At 36.4% G+C, this 17,175-nt stretch overlaps 1 protein-coding gene across 1 annotated transcript in view; it reads left to right on the top strand.

Annotated features, from left to right (window-relative positions):
- CNTN5 (contactin 5) overlaps positions 1 to 17,175 on the top strand; it is a 533,631-nt gene that overhangs the window by 463,403 nt on the left and 53,053 nt on the right. Inside the window, exon 17 of the mRNA XM_007471947.1 lies at positions 16,565 to 16,635. Within this exon, the coding sequence (XP_007472009.1) occupies positions 16,565 to 16,635 (71 nt within the window). The remainder of the gene's footprint in view (positions 1 to 16,564; positions 16,636 to 17,175) is intronic.

Raw genomic sequence — 17,175 nt, 5'->3', positions numbered from 1 at the left:
CATGAAAATACTCTTCATAAGCAATAAATATAAGATAAATTGATTTAGTCAACTTATTGTTTTTAGGATGTCAAAACCGTGATACAAATACAGATTTCCCCAGCTATCTAAAAGGAAAGCATTCCTAAGAAAACTTTTGTAAGCCAAAATGGCATAAAGTGAAGAATCATTTTCCACCTTTTTCATAAAAGTGAAAATCTATTCAGATTTTTTTTCAGTTTGTGAAAACAGGTACTAATGTAGGTCTTTTGTAAAAAAACAAAGTGGTATAAAGCAAACTTTTGAAAAGCAAGGGATACCTGTATATGTTTGCACTTCGATGTTTATATATATTTATTTATAGTTCAGTTTTCTTACAAGTTTTAGTGAGTTTGTTAGCTACAGAGAGAGAGAAATTTGCAAATGTGGAAATGTGTTACTATCTTCAAACCAGTATATGTTTGTGTTGAATACTGGGAATGCTTTCTCTACCATTTAAAAAGATGACACTCAAGAGAGAAAAATCACATTTTAGGAAATGAATTTTGAAATAAACACTCTGGTAGAAATAATAAAATATGTAAATATGAATTTAACAAGAACAATTCTCTCATTTAATTGAGTAACTCTCTCATTTACTGAACTTAAATATTCTGTGTTACATATTTATAACACTAACTGATGAAAGATAAATGAAAAGGAGAGAAGATACCATTAACTATGTAATCTATAGTTTAGAAAGGTTTGGTCTTCTCTGTTCTATAAAATTTCTATTATTATTAAAGCTTTTGGTTTAAATCTCAATACCTGCAGTTTTTTATTTCAAATTATGATGAACTGATAGAGAGAGATAAAGGAAGGTGCTACTTAATACCTGTAATTAAGAGTTCGAGTTTCAGAGTTATGCAGATATGGATTAATGTTCTTCTCTGCCACTTACTAGCAACAAACATAGGTAAGCTATATGCATTGTTCAAGGCTCAATTTTTTCACTTGTAAAATGGAGATCATATAGCAACCTACTCCCTTGGATTATTGTGTTAAATAAGATAATGAAGGTAAAGAGTTTGGCACATGGTAAGTGCTTAACATTAGCCATTTATTATTATTATTATCATGAATTTAAATTAGTTATTACTTTATTAAATATAAATTTAAACGAAAGTAATTATGCATGTTGCTATTTTCGTATAGAGGAAACATTTTCAGGTTAAATATATGTTTGTCAACATAGTAAGAGCCATTCAGTCTCTTGACTTGCAGTTGCCTCCAAGACACTGTCCTGTTGAGAAGTCTCCACAGCAGACTGTGTGTCATCCATCCTGGCCCCTCAGCCCACCTGAATGGTTGGGGAGTCAAGAGAGCCCTTCAGAGTGTGGTGCACAGTACAGAGCACCATGTTCCCCTCTACATCCCCTTTCTCCACCTCCATGTCTGGGCTCTCCATGCTGCTTTTCTTGTCTAGCCATCCTTATCCATAAGTGGATCATGATATTGTCACAACATGTAGCCATTTTCTTTAGTTCTTATAACATAGATAACACAAAAGGAGCAGAGAAGAAGTGTCAAATGAAAGACTTTGCTTAAACACATTGTTGCATATTCAATAATTTTCTAGTTTCTTAGTGCATTGTAGTCTGTCCTGTCATGCTCTTTGGACTTTGAAATGGAAAATGTCACATAACATATTTTTTGCCACACAAGGAAAAACTTTTCTACATTTAAGAGATTAATGGTCAACCAGATAAATATGACTATCATCAGGTAAACAATCAGATGAAAACCTTTCCTAGCCTTAGCATTTTCTGTACTATATTATGTTACCAGTTAGGTAACTGGTTTACTGAACAGACTGAAATACATAGAGTTTAAACATAAGAGTTTTATTCTTCTCCCACCATTGTTCTCCAATATGTTCCATCTCATCTCTGGCTTCAGCCTCAACTATATCCAAGGCTCTTTTAGGTACTAGGACAGTCTCATTTTCAGCTATTAAATAATTCTATACTGGGGAGGAGCTTCAAGATGACGGAAGAGTAAGATGCGGAGGTCACCTTCCTCTACACAAATACATCTACATGTGGAACAGCTCCTATAGAACACCTACTGAACGCTGGCAGAAGACCTCAGATTTCCCAAAAGGCAAGAAACTCCCCACGTACCTGGGTAGGGCAAAAGGAAAAAGAAAACACAGGGACAAAAGAATAGGGACAGGACCTGCACCACTGGGAGGGAGCTGTGAAGGAGGAAAGGTTTCCACACACTAGGAAGCCCCCCGCGGGCGGAGACTGCGGGTGGCGGAGGGGGGAAGCTTTGGAGCCGCGGAGGAGAGCGCAGCAACAGGGGTGTGGAGGGCAAAGCGGAGAGATTCCCGCACAGAGGATCGGTGCCGACCGGCACTCACCAGCCCGAGAGGCTTGTCTGCTCACCTGCCAGGGCGGGCCTGGGAGCTGAGGCTCAGGCTTTGGTCGTATTGCAGGGAGAGGACTGGGGTTGGCTGCGTGAACACAGCCTGAAGGGGTTAGTGCGCCATAGCCAGCCGGGAAGGAGTACGGGAAAAAGTCTGGACCTGCCAAAGAGACAAGAGACTTTTTCTTCCCTCTTTGTTTCCTGGTGCCCGAGGAGAGGGGATTAAGAGCGCTGCTTAAAGGAGCTACAGAGACGGGCGCGGGCCGCGGCTATCAGCGCGGACCCCAGAGACGGGCATGGGACGCTGAGACTGCTGCTGCAGCCACCAAGAAGCCTGTGTGTGAGCACAGGTCACTATCCCCACCTCCCCTCCTGGGAACCTGTGCAGCCCGCCACTGCCAGGGTCCCATGATCCAGGGACAACTTCCCCGGGAGAACACACAGCGCACCTCAGGCTGTAGCAACGTCACACTTGCCTCTGCCGCCGCAGGCTTGCCCTATATCCGTTCCCCTCCCTCCCTCCGGCCAGAGTGAGCCAGAGCCCCCGAATGAGCTGCTACTTTAATTCTGTCCTGTCTGAGCGAAGTACAGACAGAGGTGCCCTCAAGAGACCTACACGCAGAGGAGGGTCCAAATCCAAAGCTGAGCCCCGGGATCTGTGCGAACAAAGAAGAGAAAGGGAAATCTCTCCCAGCAGCCTCAGGAGCAGCGGGTTAAATCTCCACAATCAACTTGATATACCTGCATCTGTGGAATGTCTGAATAGAGAACGAATCATCTCAAATTGAGGAGGTGGACTTTGGTGGCAAGATATATACTTTTTTTCCCTCTTTCTCTTTTTGTGAGTGTGTATGTGTATGCTTCTGTGTGTGATTTTCTTTGTATAGTTTTGATTTTACCATTTGTCTTAAGGTTCTGTCTGTCCGTTTTTGGATTTTTTTTTTTTTTTTACTTCTCAAATATTTTTCTTAAAAATTATTTTTTTATTTTAATAACTTTATTTTATTTGATTTGATCAACTTTCTTTCTTTCTAGTTTTTTCTCCCTTTTATTCTGAGCCATGTGGAATGTGGAATGAAAGGCTCTTGGTCCTCCAGCCAGGTGTCAGGGCTGTGTCTCTGAGGTGGGTGAGCCAACTTCAGGACACTGGTCCACAACAGACCTCCCAGCTCCATGTAATATCAAACGGCAAAAATCTCCCAGAGATCTCCATCTCAATGCCAAGACCCAGCTTCACTCAATGACCAGCAAGCTACAGTGCAGGACACCCTATGCCAAACAACTAGCAAAACAGGAACACAAACTGACCCATTAGCAGAGAAGCTGCCTAAAATCATAATAAGGCCACAGACACCCCCAAAAAAACCACCAGATGCAGTCCTGTCAACCAGAAAGACAAGAACCAGCCTCATCCACCAGAACACAGGCACTAGTCCTCTCCACCAGGAGGCCTACACAACCCACTGAAGCAACCTTAGCCACTGGGGACAGACACCAAAAACAACAGGAGCTACGAACCTGCAGCCTGCGAAAAGGAGACCCCAAACACAGTAAGTTAAGCAAAATGAGAAGACAGAAAAACACACAACAGATGAAGGAGCAAGGTAAAAATCCACCAGACCTAACAAATGAAAAGGAAATAGGCAGTCTACCTAAAATAGAATTCAGAGTAAAGATAGTAAAGATGATCCAAAATCCTGGAAATAAAATAGAGAAAATACAAGAAACGTTTAACAAGGACCAAGAAGAACTAAAGAGCAAACAAACACTGATGAACAACACAATAAATGAAATTAAAAATTCCCTAGAAGGGATCAATAGCAGAATAACTGAGGCAGAAGAACAGATAAGTGATCTGGCGATAAAATACTGGAAATAGCTACTGCAGAGCAGAATAAAGAAAAAAGAATGAAAAGAACTGAGGACAATCTCAGAGACTTCTGGGATAGCATTAAATGCACCAACATTCGAATTATAGGGGTCCCAGAAGAAGAAGAGATAAAGAAAGGGACTGAGAAAATATTTGAAGAGATTATAGTTGAAAACTTCCCTAATATGGGAAAGGAAATAGTTAATCAAGTCTAGGAAGCAAAGAGAGTCCCATAAAGGATAAATCCAAGGAGAAAAATGCCAAGACACATATTAATCAAACTATCAAAAATTAAATACAAAGAAAAAATATTAAAAGCAGCAAGGGAAAAACAACAAATAACACACAAGGGAATCCCTATTAGGTTAACAGATGATCCTTCAGCAGAAACTCTGCAAGCCAGAAGGAAGTGGCAGGACATATTTAAAGTGTTGAAGGAGAAAAACATACAACTCTACTCAGCAAGGATCTCATTCAGATTTTCTGGAGAAATTAAAACCTTTACAGAAAAGCAAAAGCTAAGAGAATACAGCACCACCAAACCAGCTTTACAACAAATGCTAAAGGAACTTCTCTAGGCAGGAAACACAAGAGAAGAAAAAGACCTATGATAACAAACTCAAAAGAATTATGAAAACGGGAATAGGAACATACATATCAATAATTACCTTAAATGTAAATGGATTAAATGTTCCAACCAAAAGACATAAACTGGCTGAATGGATACAGAAACAAGACCCATATATACGCTGCCTACAAGAGACCCACTTCAGACCTAGGGACACATACAGACTGAAAGTGAGGGGATGGAAAAAGATATTCCATGCAAATAGAAATCAAAAGAAAGCTGTAATAGCAATTCTCATATCAGACGCAATAGACTTTAAAATAAACAGTATTACAAGGGACAAAGAAGGACACTACATAATGGTCAAGGTATTGATCCAAGAAGAAGATATAACAATTGTAAATATTTATGCACACAACATAGGAGCACCTCAATACATAAGGCAAATACTAACAGCCATAAAAGGGGAAATCGACATTAACACATTCATAGTAGGGGACTTTAACACCGCACGTTCACCAATGGACAGATCATCCAAAATGAAAATAAATAAGGAAACACAAGCTTTAAATTATACATTAAATAAAATGGAATTAATTTTTATTTATAGGACATTCTATCCAAAAAAACAGAATACACTTTCTTCTCAAGTGCTCATGACACATTCTCCATGTCAGATCATATCCTGGGTCACAAATCAGACTCGGTAAATATAAGAAAATTAAAATTGCATCAAGTATCTTTTCTGACCACAACGCTATGAGACTAGATGTCAATAAAAGGAAAAAAATCTTTAAAAAATACAAACACACAGAGGCTAATCAATACAATACTAAATAACCAAGGGATCACTGAAGAAGTCAAAGAGGAAATCAAAAATTATGTAGAAACAAATGACAATGAAAACATGAAGACGCAAAACCTATGGGATGCAACAAAAGCAGTTATAAGTGGGAAGTTTATAGCAATACAATCCTACCTTAAGAAACAAGAAACATCTCAAATAAACAATCTAACCATACACCTAAAGCAATTAGAGAAAGAAGAACAAGAAAAACTCAAAGTTAGCAGAAGGAAAGAAATCATAAACATCAGATCCGAAATAAATGTAAAAGAAATGAAGGAAGTGATAGCAAAGATCAATAAAGCTAAAAGCTGGTTATTTGAGAAGATAAACAAAACTGATACACCATTAGCCAGACTCATCAAGAAAAAAAGGGAGAAGACTCAAATCAATAGAATTAGAAATGAAAAAGGAAAAGAAACAGCTGACACTGCAGAAATACAAAAGATCATGAGAGATTACTACAAGCAACTATATGCCAATAAAATGGACAACCTGGAAAAAATGGGCAAATTCTTAGAAATGTACAACCTTCTGAGACTGAACCAGGAAGAAATAGAAAATATGAACAGACCAATCAAAAGCACTGAAATTGAAACTGTGATTACAATCTTCCAACAAACAAGAGCTCAAGACCAGATGGCTTCACAGGCGAATTCTATCGAAAATTTAGAGAAGCGCTAACACCTATCCTTCTCAAACTCTTCCAAAATATAGCAGAAGGAGGAACACTTCCAAACTCACTCTACGAGGCCACCATCAGCCTGATACCAAAACTAGACAAAGATATCACAAAGAAAGAAAACTACAGACCAATATCACTGATGAACATAGATTCAAAAATCCTCAACAAAATACTAGCAAACAGAATCCAACAGCACAATAAGGGATCATACTCCATGATCAAGTGGGGTTTATCCCAGGAATGCAAGGATTCTTCAATATATGCAAATCGATCAATATGATACACCATATTAACAAATTGAAGGAGAAAATCCATATGATCATCTCCATCAATGCAGAGAAAGTTTCAACAAAGTTCAACACCCATTTATGATAAAAATCCTGCAGAAAGTAGGCATAGAGGGAACTTTCCTCAACATAATAAAGGCCATATATGACAACAAACCCATAGCCAACATCATTCTCAATGGTGAAAAACTGAAACCATTTTCTCTAAGATCAGGAATGAAACAAGGTTACCCACTCTCACCACTGTTATTCAACACAGTTTTGGAAGTTTTAACAACAGCAATCAGAGAAGAAAAAGAAATAAAAGGAATCCAAATTGGAAAGGAAGAAGTAAAACTGTCACTGTTTGCAGATGACATGATACTATACATAGAGAATCCTAAAGATGCTACCAGGAAACTACTAGAGCTAATCAATGAATTTGGCAAAGTTGCAGGATACAAAATTAATGCACAGAAATCTCTGACATTCCTATACACTAATGATGAAAAATCAGAAAGGGAAATCAAGAAAACAGTCCTATTTTCCATTGCAACAAAAAGAATAAAATATTTATGGATAAACCTACCTAAGGAGAAAAAAGAGCTGTATGCAAAAAATTATAAGATACTGATGAAAGAAATTAAAGATGATACAAATAGATGGAGAGGTATACCATGTTCTTGGATTGGAAGAATCAACATTGTGAAAATGACTCTACTACTCAAAGCAAACTACAGATTCAATGCAATCCCTATCAAACTACCACTGGCATTTTTCACAGAACAAGGACAAAAAATTTCACAATTTGTATGGAAACACACAAGATCCCAAATAGCCAAAACAATCTTGAGAAAGATAAATGGAGCAGAAGGAATCAGGCTCCCTGACTTCAGACTATATTACAAAACTACAGTAATCAAGACAGTTTGGTACTGCCATAAAAACAGAAGTATAGATCAATGGAACAGGATAGGAAGGCCACAGATAAACCCACACACCTATGGTCACCTTATCTTTAATAAAAGAGGCAAGAATATACACTTGAGAAAAGACAGTCACTTTAATAAGTGGTGCGGGGAAAACTGGGCAGGTATATGTAAAAGTATGAAATTAGGACACTTCCTAACACCATACACAAAAATAAAATGGATTAAAGACGTAAATGTAATGCCAGACACTACCAAACTCTTAGAGGAAAACATAGGCAGAAGACTCTATGACATAAATCACAGCAAGATCCTTTTTGACCCACCTCCTAGAGAAATGGAAATAAAACCAAAAATAAACAAATGGGACCTAATGAAACTTAAAAGCTTTTGCACAGCAAAGGAAACCATAAACAAGACCAAAAGACAACCCTCAGAATGGGAGAAAATATTTGCAAATGAAGCAACTGACAAAGGATTAATCTCCAAAATTTACAAGCAGCTCATGCAGCTCAATATCAAAAAAACAAATAACCCAATCCAAAAGTGGGCAGAAGACCTAAATAGACGCTTCTCCAAAGAAGATATACAGGTTGCCAACAAACACATGAAAGGATGTTCAACATCATTAATCATTAGAGAAATGCAAATCAAAACTACAATGAGATATCATCTCACACCAGTCAGAATGGCCATCCTCAAAAAATCTACAAACCATAAATGATGGAGAGGGTGTGGGGAAAAGAGAACCATCTTGCACTGTTGGTGGGAATGTTAATTGATACAGCCACTATGGAGAACAGTATGGAAGTTCCTTAAAAAACTAAAAATAGAACTACCATACGACCCAGCAATCCTACTGCTAGGCATATACCCTGAGAAAACCATAATTCAAAAAGAGTCATGTACCAAAATGTTCATTGCAGCTCTATTTACAATAGCCAGGACATGGAAGCAACCTAAGTGTCCATCAACAGATGAATGGATAAAGAAGGTGTGGCACATATATACAATGGAATATTACTCAGCCATAAAAAGAAAGGAAATTGAGTTATTTGTAGTGAGGTGGATGGACCTAGAGTCTGTCATACAGAGTGAAGTAAGTCAGAAAGAGAATAACAAATACCATATGCTATCACATATTATGGAATCTAAGGGGAAAAAAAAAGAGTCATGAAGAACCTAGGGGCAAGACAGGAATAAAGGCACAGACCTACTAGAGAATGGACTTGAGGGCACAGGGAGGGGGAAGGGTAAGCTGTGACAAAGTAAGAGAGTGGCATGGACATATATTCACTACCAAACGTAAAATAGATAGCTAGTGGGAAGCAGCCGCATAGCACAGGGAGATCAGCTCGGTGCATTGTGACCACCTAGAGGGGTGGGATAGGGAGGGTGAGAGGGAAGGAGACGCAAGAGGGAAGAGATATGGGAACATATGTATATGTATAACTGCTTCACTTTGTTATAAAGCAGAAACTAACACACCATTGTGAAGCAATTATACTCCAATAAAGATGTTTAAAAAATTAAATAAATAAATAAATAAAATGGAGAAGAGGTTATTCTCAATATTTTCAAACTACCCTATGTATTAGCCATGCAAGTATAACTAGTAGTTTGTATGTGCTTCTTTTATTTATTTTTTCTTTTTAAATACTTAGTGGTCTATTTGGAACTAGGGAGTTATGAAACTGAATATCTATATCTCATGTGTATAGCTCCAGGTAGAGCTGAAATAGTAAGTTCTAATAGGTACATTTTTTTTTTTCCTGCAAAGATTTGTCTTGGAATACAATAGATATGTGTAACCTTTTGATTGTTTATTGACCTCGGTGACAAAAGAGTCTGAAATAAACATCTGGTACCCAAAAAGTAACAACAACAACAAAATTCTATATTAACTTAATAAACACTTTCATCTCATATCCAGTTCCATGTTTCTGTCCCTCCATCCCAGCACAGCCTTGACTCAAGGGTTACGATTTGTCTTTTCTTTCTTCTTTCTACTTCCTCCCTGACCTTCCAACTGCTATTCTGGTCACTTCCCAGGTCAGAAAAGAAGAAAATGAAAAATGACTTCACGTGTTGTAATTTGTTGTTCTCACTTAAATGTTGAGTGCTTCAGGAGATGGCGTTTGTCCACATTCTGCTTCTTTCATTCTCAGAGTACATTGGGTTCTTAAGAGACTATCCTATCTCTTAGCAGGCAGCTTCATTGGCTGTAATACCAACAGGCTTATTCAAACCTACCTTCCACAGTGTCTGCTTTGCCCATGATAATCATTTCGCATTTCTGACCTGCCAAACTCTAGAAATGCCATATGTTCTCAAGAACTATTTTGGTCTCTGCTCTAGTAGCATAGTGCAGGGCTGAGCCATCTTACATAATTCTGAAGCTCAACAGCATCCAGCCAGGATGTGAGAGGTAAGCATCTGTACTTCGTCATCAGCTGTTTTGCTTCTCTTGTCACTTAGCTTGAGGGGGAAATGATACTCCCACTTTGCTCGTAGAGACAGCTGGGGATGGAGGGATACGCCACAGCACATCCATCTGCTAAGCTGACAGCCTTCTTCCAAAACACTGCTTGAGCTAAAATTTTATATATATGGCTGGAGGTGGGCAATGGGAAAGAGGCATGAAATTGGTTTTCTCTATTTCCTAGTAGTTCTGTGGTTTTGTCTAACCAACCTCATTTTAGCATCTGAGGTTACATGTGTCTCATCCCAAGTCCAGAAAAGACTCATTAAACTTCCTACTACAGTTTCTTTCCCTGTACATTACCTTCCTACTTCTGAAAGGATCTTGCTTTGTTCATATTTGTATATTCACAGTTCTTGTCCATGATAATTACTTAGGAATCTTCACTGAGTTCAAAAGTTATGGAAAGAACACAATAAAATACTATTATAAGATGGGGCTGAATTAGTTTTCCCAGGGGTATGTGGGTTGGCCTTGTAAATGGCATTTAATGGAGCTTTGAAGGCCAGACCAAATGAGACTCAGGCAGAATTATTTATAGGGGGCAATTAAAAAATCTACATACTATTGTCAGGCACTGGTGTGTGCAGAGAAAAGGCATAAAGCTGTGGGGTCTTTAAAGGTCTTTCTAGTCTACGCTTCTAAAAAATATATATGATATAAAAAACATAAAGCGGTCAACTGAAATAATTGGGAAACTCTAAAAGAAAATACTATTAAATGAACATTATAGCTTTCTTCAACTCAATGAGTAATTTAATTATATTAAATAAAAGAAATTGTTCTTAGTAACATTAAGAGCAGACAAAAATCATAGCAAGAAACAGACCTCTAAGACCAAATCTCAATAATTAGGAAAAAAGAAGATAATAGTATGGCTCATACAGCAGACAGTATTTTAAATCATGAAACCACTTTGGTCCAGGAAAGCCTTTTCTGAAAAATATATTCAAGAAATATATCTTCAGTTTCAGAGACACTTTGCAAACAGAGATGGTAACTTTAACAAATGCCCTTCTAAATGAAACATGGTTAATTGTTAGGCATGCCCCTTTCTGATTAATAGCAAGATGAGGGAAGAGCAGTAGAAGACTTAAGCATGAAAGACAAAAGGGTAATGAGAGGTTATCAACCCAGGAGTAAATGTGAGACACTCAAGTTAGACTTTTCCCATCTTCCTAGTCCCTATAATGCCATATACCAGTCATAAATCATGAACCATTTTCCAAGCCCTATACTAAGCCCTTGCCTTTCATTATAGCATTTAATTCTCACATCAACCCTCTAAAGCAAGCAGGTTTATCCCCATCTTACAGATGAGAAACAGAATAAGAGACTTAAAAACTTGTACAATGCTATGTAAAAAGTAAGTGGCAGAGTTGGAATTCTAATCTTAAACCAAAGGTTATGACTCCCAAGTTATCTTCCTCCCACCCCTCCCTTCTTCCTGTTGCCTTTTTCTTTCTCTTCATTTTACCACACGTTCCAACAAATTTTGCTTAAAGATTATTATGCCTATCCTCTGCTTCTACTTCCTTGTGGAATAAAGTTCAGAGAAAATGAGTGAATGGAAACACCTTTTATTGTCTATACGTACCTCCTGTGGTCCTGACTATTGCTATTTATGAGAAGGTTCATATATCAGAGAAATCTTACATTCTCTGAAATATCCTAGCAATGAAAGTTGTAATCAAAAATGATATATTGCCTAGGTTTTCAAATTAAAACAAGCTGAGCCAAAACTGAAAGCACAATTCCCATGGTACTGTCAAAACCATATTATCCAGATTTCCAAAAGAACAGTCTATTTCAAGATCACATGTTTATAGATTCCTACTGAATTTAGTGTTTATCATAGAAGACAACTACTTTTTCTTTTTGAAGTAGATAATAACATTAGGTAGTAGTTATAAATTACAGTTCTAGGCACTGTGATACATAATTATGAAAACCTTAAAAAGTAGGTACTATTATTATCTCCGTGAGACAACTAAAGGACAAAGTGGTTAAGAAATATTTTCAACCCATCAGCTAGAATGGTAGAACTGAGATTCAAGCCCAGATATTTCTCAGTCCCAGAAGAATACTTTCACCACTTACCCATACCACCTTATCTACCCTATTGATAGGAATAACAGCATGATCTGGACTCTTTAGGAAACACCACTGGTATTTTTTTTAATTTTGGAAGCTCTTTGACTCTTTTTATAAAGTGAGTTTAGGTGATAATCAGTTAACTGAAATATTTGTATGTTACATACTTCAATTCAGGTAGGAATTTTTTTTTTTTTTAATTTCTCTCCTGACTCCCACCTTCACTATATTATCAACCTCCATTCCCTCCTTCCATTATTTTGCACTTTTCTGCCCAAACCAGTTGCTGGATTTGCTCCTAAATTATGTGACCACTCCCAGGTCTCTAGTAAAGCTGTATTATTTAATGAGCTATGTAAACATCTACTGTAATAGATTTGGAAATTCTTTAGGGAAAAAAAGAGAGATTGGTAAACGATTTCATCCTGTATTCTTTTGTTTAGTTGAAGGCTAATTAAAGCATGTTTTTAGTGTAATAGTCTGACTTTGTTCAGACTATTACATTTAGAAAGAGTTCTTTGAGACTCAAGCTTAAATTCATGCATGCTTAAACTAAGGTAGTACACTATATCTTAGTCACTCTGAGCATTTACAACCAAATGTATAAGATAAAAAGGGACAAAAGTCTCCATTTCAACATGCCAGATAAGGCACTAAAACAGCAAGACATTTATAGATTGTTGGAAAAGTATTAATCATGTTATTCATTCATGGAAGACTAATGTTCAAAAGAAATTCTGGAGAATAAGAGTTTAACTCATTAACCATGCATGTAAACCTGATTCTCCAAGCTAATAAGCTCATGGCATTGATCAGTAGCCAACAGAGGGAGAAAAGCATCTAGCTGCTTAATTCTAAATCAGATTTTCAATAATTATATTGAAAATAAATTTGGGTTTAGGTAAATATGTATTTCTCTGAACTCAATGAAAGCAGTTATTAAATGTTTGATTATATTAATTTTATGCTTCTAACAAGAATTATAGAACTTTTACAATAGTAGCGCTCTGAACAATTAAGTGAAACCTCTACATATCATGAATATGTTGTTTTAAAAATAAAAGGATATAATTAAAATCAGTGTTGACTGCAGAGATAATAACTGTGAACCACCAACTTGAAAAGGAAACCAATGAGCATGGGTTCCACTGATCATCTGCATGTAATTAGGAAATTTAAGCCAATTACAATTAGAGTACCCAATTCAAACATTGTGATCCTGACAGCAAAGCACAATGCCTGAGTTGCATCTACTAAAGCCTTAGGTTTTCTTTTTTGTTTGTTTGATTGTTTTTCCAGTTTTATTGAGATATAATTGACATATAATACTGTATTAGTTTAAAGTGAACAACATAATGAGTTGATATATTTATATACTGCAAAATGATTACCATAAATTTAGTTAACATCCATCACCTCACACAAGTACAATTTCTTCCTTGTGATGAGAACTTTTAACATCTTCTCTCTTATCAACGTTCAAATATACGATAACAGTATTGTTATCTATAGTCACCATGTTGTATATTATATCCCTAGAACTTATTTATCTTATATCTGGAAGTTCATACCTTTTGACCACATTTCCCCATTTCCCCCACCCTTCATTCCCACCTCTGGCAATCACCAATCTGTTCTCTGTTCCTACCAGTTCCACATTTTTAGATTCCACGTATAAGTCAGATCATAAAGTATTTGTCTTTCCCTGTCCAGCTTATTTCACTTAGTATAAGGACCCTGATGTCTGTCCGTGTTGTCTCAAATGGAAGGGTTCCCTTCTTTGTATGGCTGAATAGTATCCCATTGTATAATACACCACATTTTCTTTATTCATTGATCCATGGACATTTAGGTTATTTCCACGTCTTTAAAGCCTTAAGTTTTCTGTTAGTATTTCCTATTATATCTAGTAAGCCTTTCTTAAAAAATAACAGTTGGTGCTTATACACATATACTATTAAAACTCAATGAACTATAGTGCCTCTTTTGTGTCATTTATTATACATTAAAATTGGATGATTTTTATTTATATTATTTTATTTTCTTTATTTACATTTATTTATTTTTTCTTCTTAAAAGGAATTAGTAGCAGTAGGAAGACTTCAAAGACTAATTTCAAATGATAAAAGAAACTTTACAGAATCTAGGTCATTTATGGATAATCTGATATGGAAGTAACTTACACAGAAACAAATTAAATTTTGCTTTCTTGGTTCCTCAAAGTGGAAATTTTCACCACATTTTTCATTAGTTTCTTTTTAATTTTTTTACTCACAAAGTTAAAACTTTTGAAAGTTCTAAATATGCTTTTTAAAAAATAAAAACATATTTAGACTATGGAACAATACTACCAAAGCTCCAGAAGAAAGATTTGACCTCAAATCATCACTTGTATTTCATTCTACTCATACTTCTTTAATGAGCTTCAAGAGAGAGATGCTCACAAGATAGACTATAGCCTACTCTCCAAACCTAAGCTAGAGGTTCCAAGCATCCTCTTTTTAGATGATGTTTGAGGGCTGAATAAAATAGAAAAGGATGCTCAGTGCCTAGTCTTTGCACAAAATCCATGATCATAGGGAGGGTATCTTCAAAGAAAAATATTCAAAATCCTACATTTAGGGTATAAACTAGCAATTCCAATGTAACAGATGAAGTAGGTGGTTGTGGTAGATATTACTTGTAATATTATTTACCTGTTAATTATTGTCAGTGATGAATGTGAAGCATGTGTGTGTGCATAACTTTTTATATTTTACAAACAAATGGTACTAAGAGAAACCATAGTGGCACCATATCAACAAATTAACTTGCTTCTACTATTTATCTGACCATGCACTGATGGTCACAATATTCAGAACTCTGAGATTAGCCACTGAGGGCATATTTGGAAATGTGTAGCCCTACCCTTTTACACATACAGTTAAACCAGTTTTCCTCCTGTGTGCTTTACTCATACCATACACCAGAAAATGAATTTAAAACTACTACTCTATAACAGTGGTTTTGAGACATGGTGTCAAGGCAGACTAATGTGTCATAGATTGTTACATGCAATGATAACTTTTGCTACCAGTAAAAAACTCAAGTTAAATCATCTGCCTGCTCTTCATATAAATTAGGGCATATTCACTGTTATTGCTCTAATACCATCATTCTTCTTAGTTGAATTCCTTTTGATTTCCTGATTGAGAGACAAAGGGGTATCCAATTCCATGTAATTCTGAGGGAATTCATGAGAGTGAACTCCACATAGGAATAATCCTTAATGTGTATGTAACTGTGAAAAAAGAAATATTGGTAGCTGCTTCTGTATATATCCTTCTACATGTGCATGAGAAAGACAAGAACTCATGTTCACGGAGAAAAGTGTCCAGGAAATGAAATTTGGACCTGGTGAATAAAGGTCATCTAGTTCAATGGAGACAATGATAGTGTTCTCTCCCACCTCCGTGGTCCAAGAAGAATTGTTTTTTTCCTTTCTAGTAGCATATAAATTCTGCATCAGTTTTTCCAGTGTATAAAATGTTGTGTTAATATCTACCAGTAATTAACAGCCTTACACTCCAAGTAGGTAATAAATGGGAGTGAATTTATTGTTTATGAGTATATCAATATTTTTTAAAAAACTATATGCTGGGATATAAAGCCAATGCTGAAGTGTAAAATTGCTAATGCAGGCTCATAGCCTAGAAAATGATTTCTTTTAATAGTTTTCTTCATTTAACAGTTCTTCATTTGAATATATTCCCTTTCAACTACATGTTTTGTGGTTTGGTGCTGTGAAGGGGAAATTTATTCCTTTGACACATTTATTCTTTTAATAGTTTTACATTTGAAAAAGCTTCACCAGGTATCTATATATTTTGCAGTTTGCAGAGAGGTTCATTCTTGACAGTTTTTTTTTTAATGTTTATTCATTTAAATAGGTTCTCACTCCATGGAACTGTTGCTAAGATTTCTTTAAACTGGAGCCACTTGGGAGTTCTAGTAAAGCAGTAAGGCTAATGTCAACCTGTGGACTTTCCAGGGGCTCTGCAAGCCCTGAAATCACAGAAGATTCACATCCTTAGGAAGAAGAAAACATGTAGAATGAAATTTAACTAACCATTAGCAGATGTCCTTGACTATAGTGTTAATTATGATTTGGACCTTAGTAACCACAGAGCATTTATACAATTGAACTAGTTTGGGGATGCAGTATGTGGCCATGAAAAATATATATCAAACTCCCCCACATAGATTTGAAAGCAAGGTATTTGTCACAAACATTTTGTTTAATATTGAATAAGACCACTTTGACTTCCAAACACATTTTGATTTGTTTATTTGGAGATGTTTCCCAACCAGAGTAGGGTTATGATGCATTCTTGGTGTAGGAACACTTAAATTGTACATCTACGTATTGTCCTCACTCTTGGCCCATTTTTAATGACAGTTCCAAAGACAACACCCACCAATGTAAGTGGAAGAAGTGGAAGAAGGCACGAGTTAGTCATCGCCTGGGAGGTAAGAAAGCCTACTCAGATGTCAGAACTTGTTGATTCCTTAAAAAAGAAAGTTACACATATATTATCAGTATTTGGTATAGAGTAACTGAGTAACTTCTGTTTAAAGGAGGTTAAGAAACACTTTGAGCACTTTTCTCATTTTCATACCAAGTCTAAAGTGTGTCATCCTGTCATATAGGCTATCTCAGAACACAGTTTGAATGATTAAAACACATTATCTCACAAATTACTTCAGATGTTTATTTGGCTTAGTCTGATATTTATTTACTTCACAATTGAATAGCACTCTTTGACATATTTGGAGGCTAAAACCAGTGAGGTTTTCCTGGAGTAGTGACTGGGTTATCTCATTTATCCCATACAACTATCTTATTAGTGGGGATAATTTTCCTTGTTTTACAAAATTATGAAACTGATGCACAGTTTGAGTACTTTCCTGAGAAGCAGTAGAATTGGGACTTTGAATCCAAAACCCTTATTCTTTTGTGTCCCTCACTGTATGACCTCCAAAATTCCTTCTGTCAAAGAAACGAACACG

The sequence above is a fragment of the Lipotes vexillifer genome, unplaced genomic scaffold, assembly GCF_000442215.2.
Source record: "Lipotes vexillifer unplaced genomic scaffold, Lipotes_vexillifer_v1.1 scaffold1598, whole genome shotgun sequence".
NCBI lineage: Eukaryota > Metazoa > Chordata > Mammalia > Artiodactyla > Lipotidae > Lipotes > Lipotes vexillifer.
The sequence above is the reverse complement of the archived record's forward strand: the minus strand, read 5'-3'. Positions and strand labels throughout refer to the sequence as shown.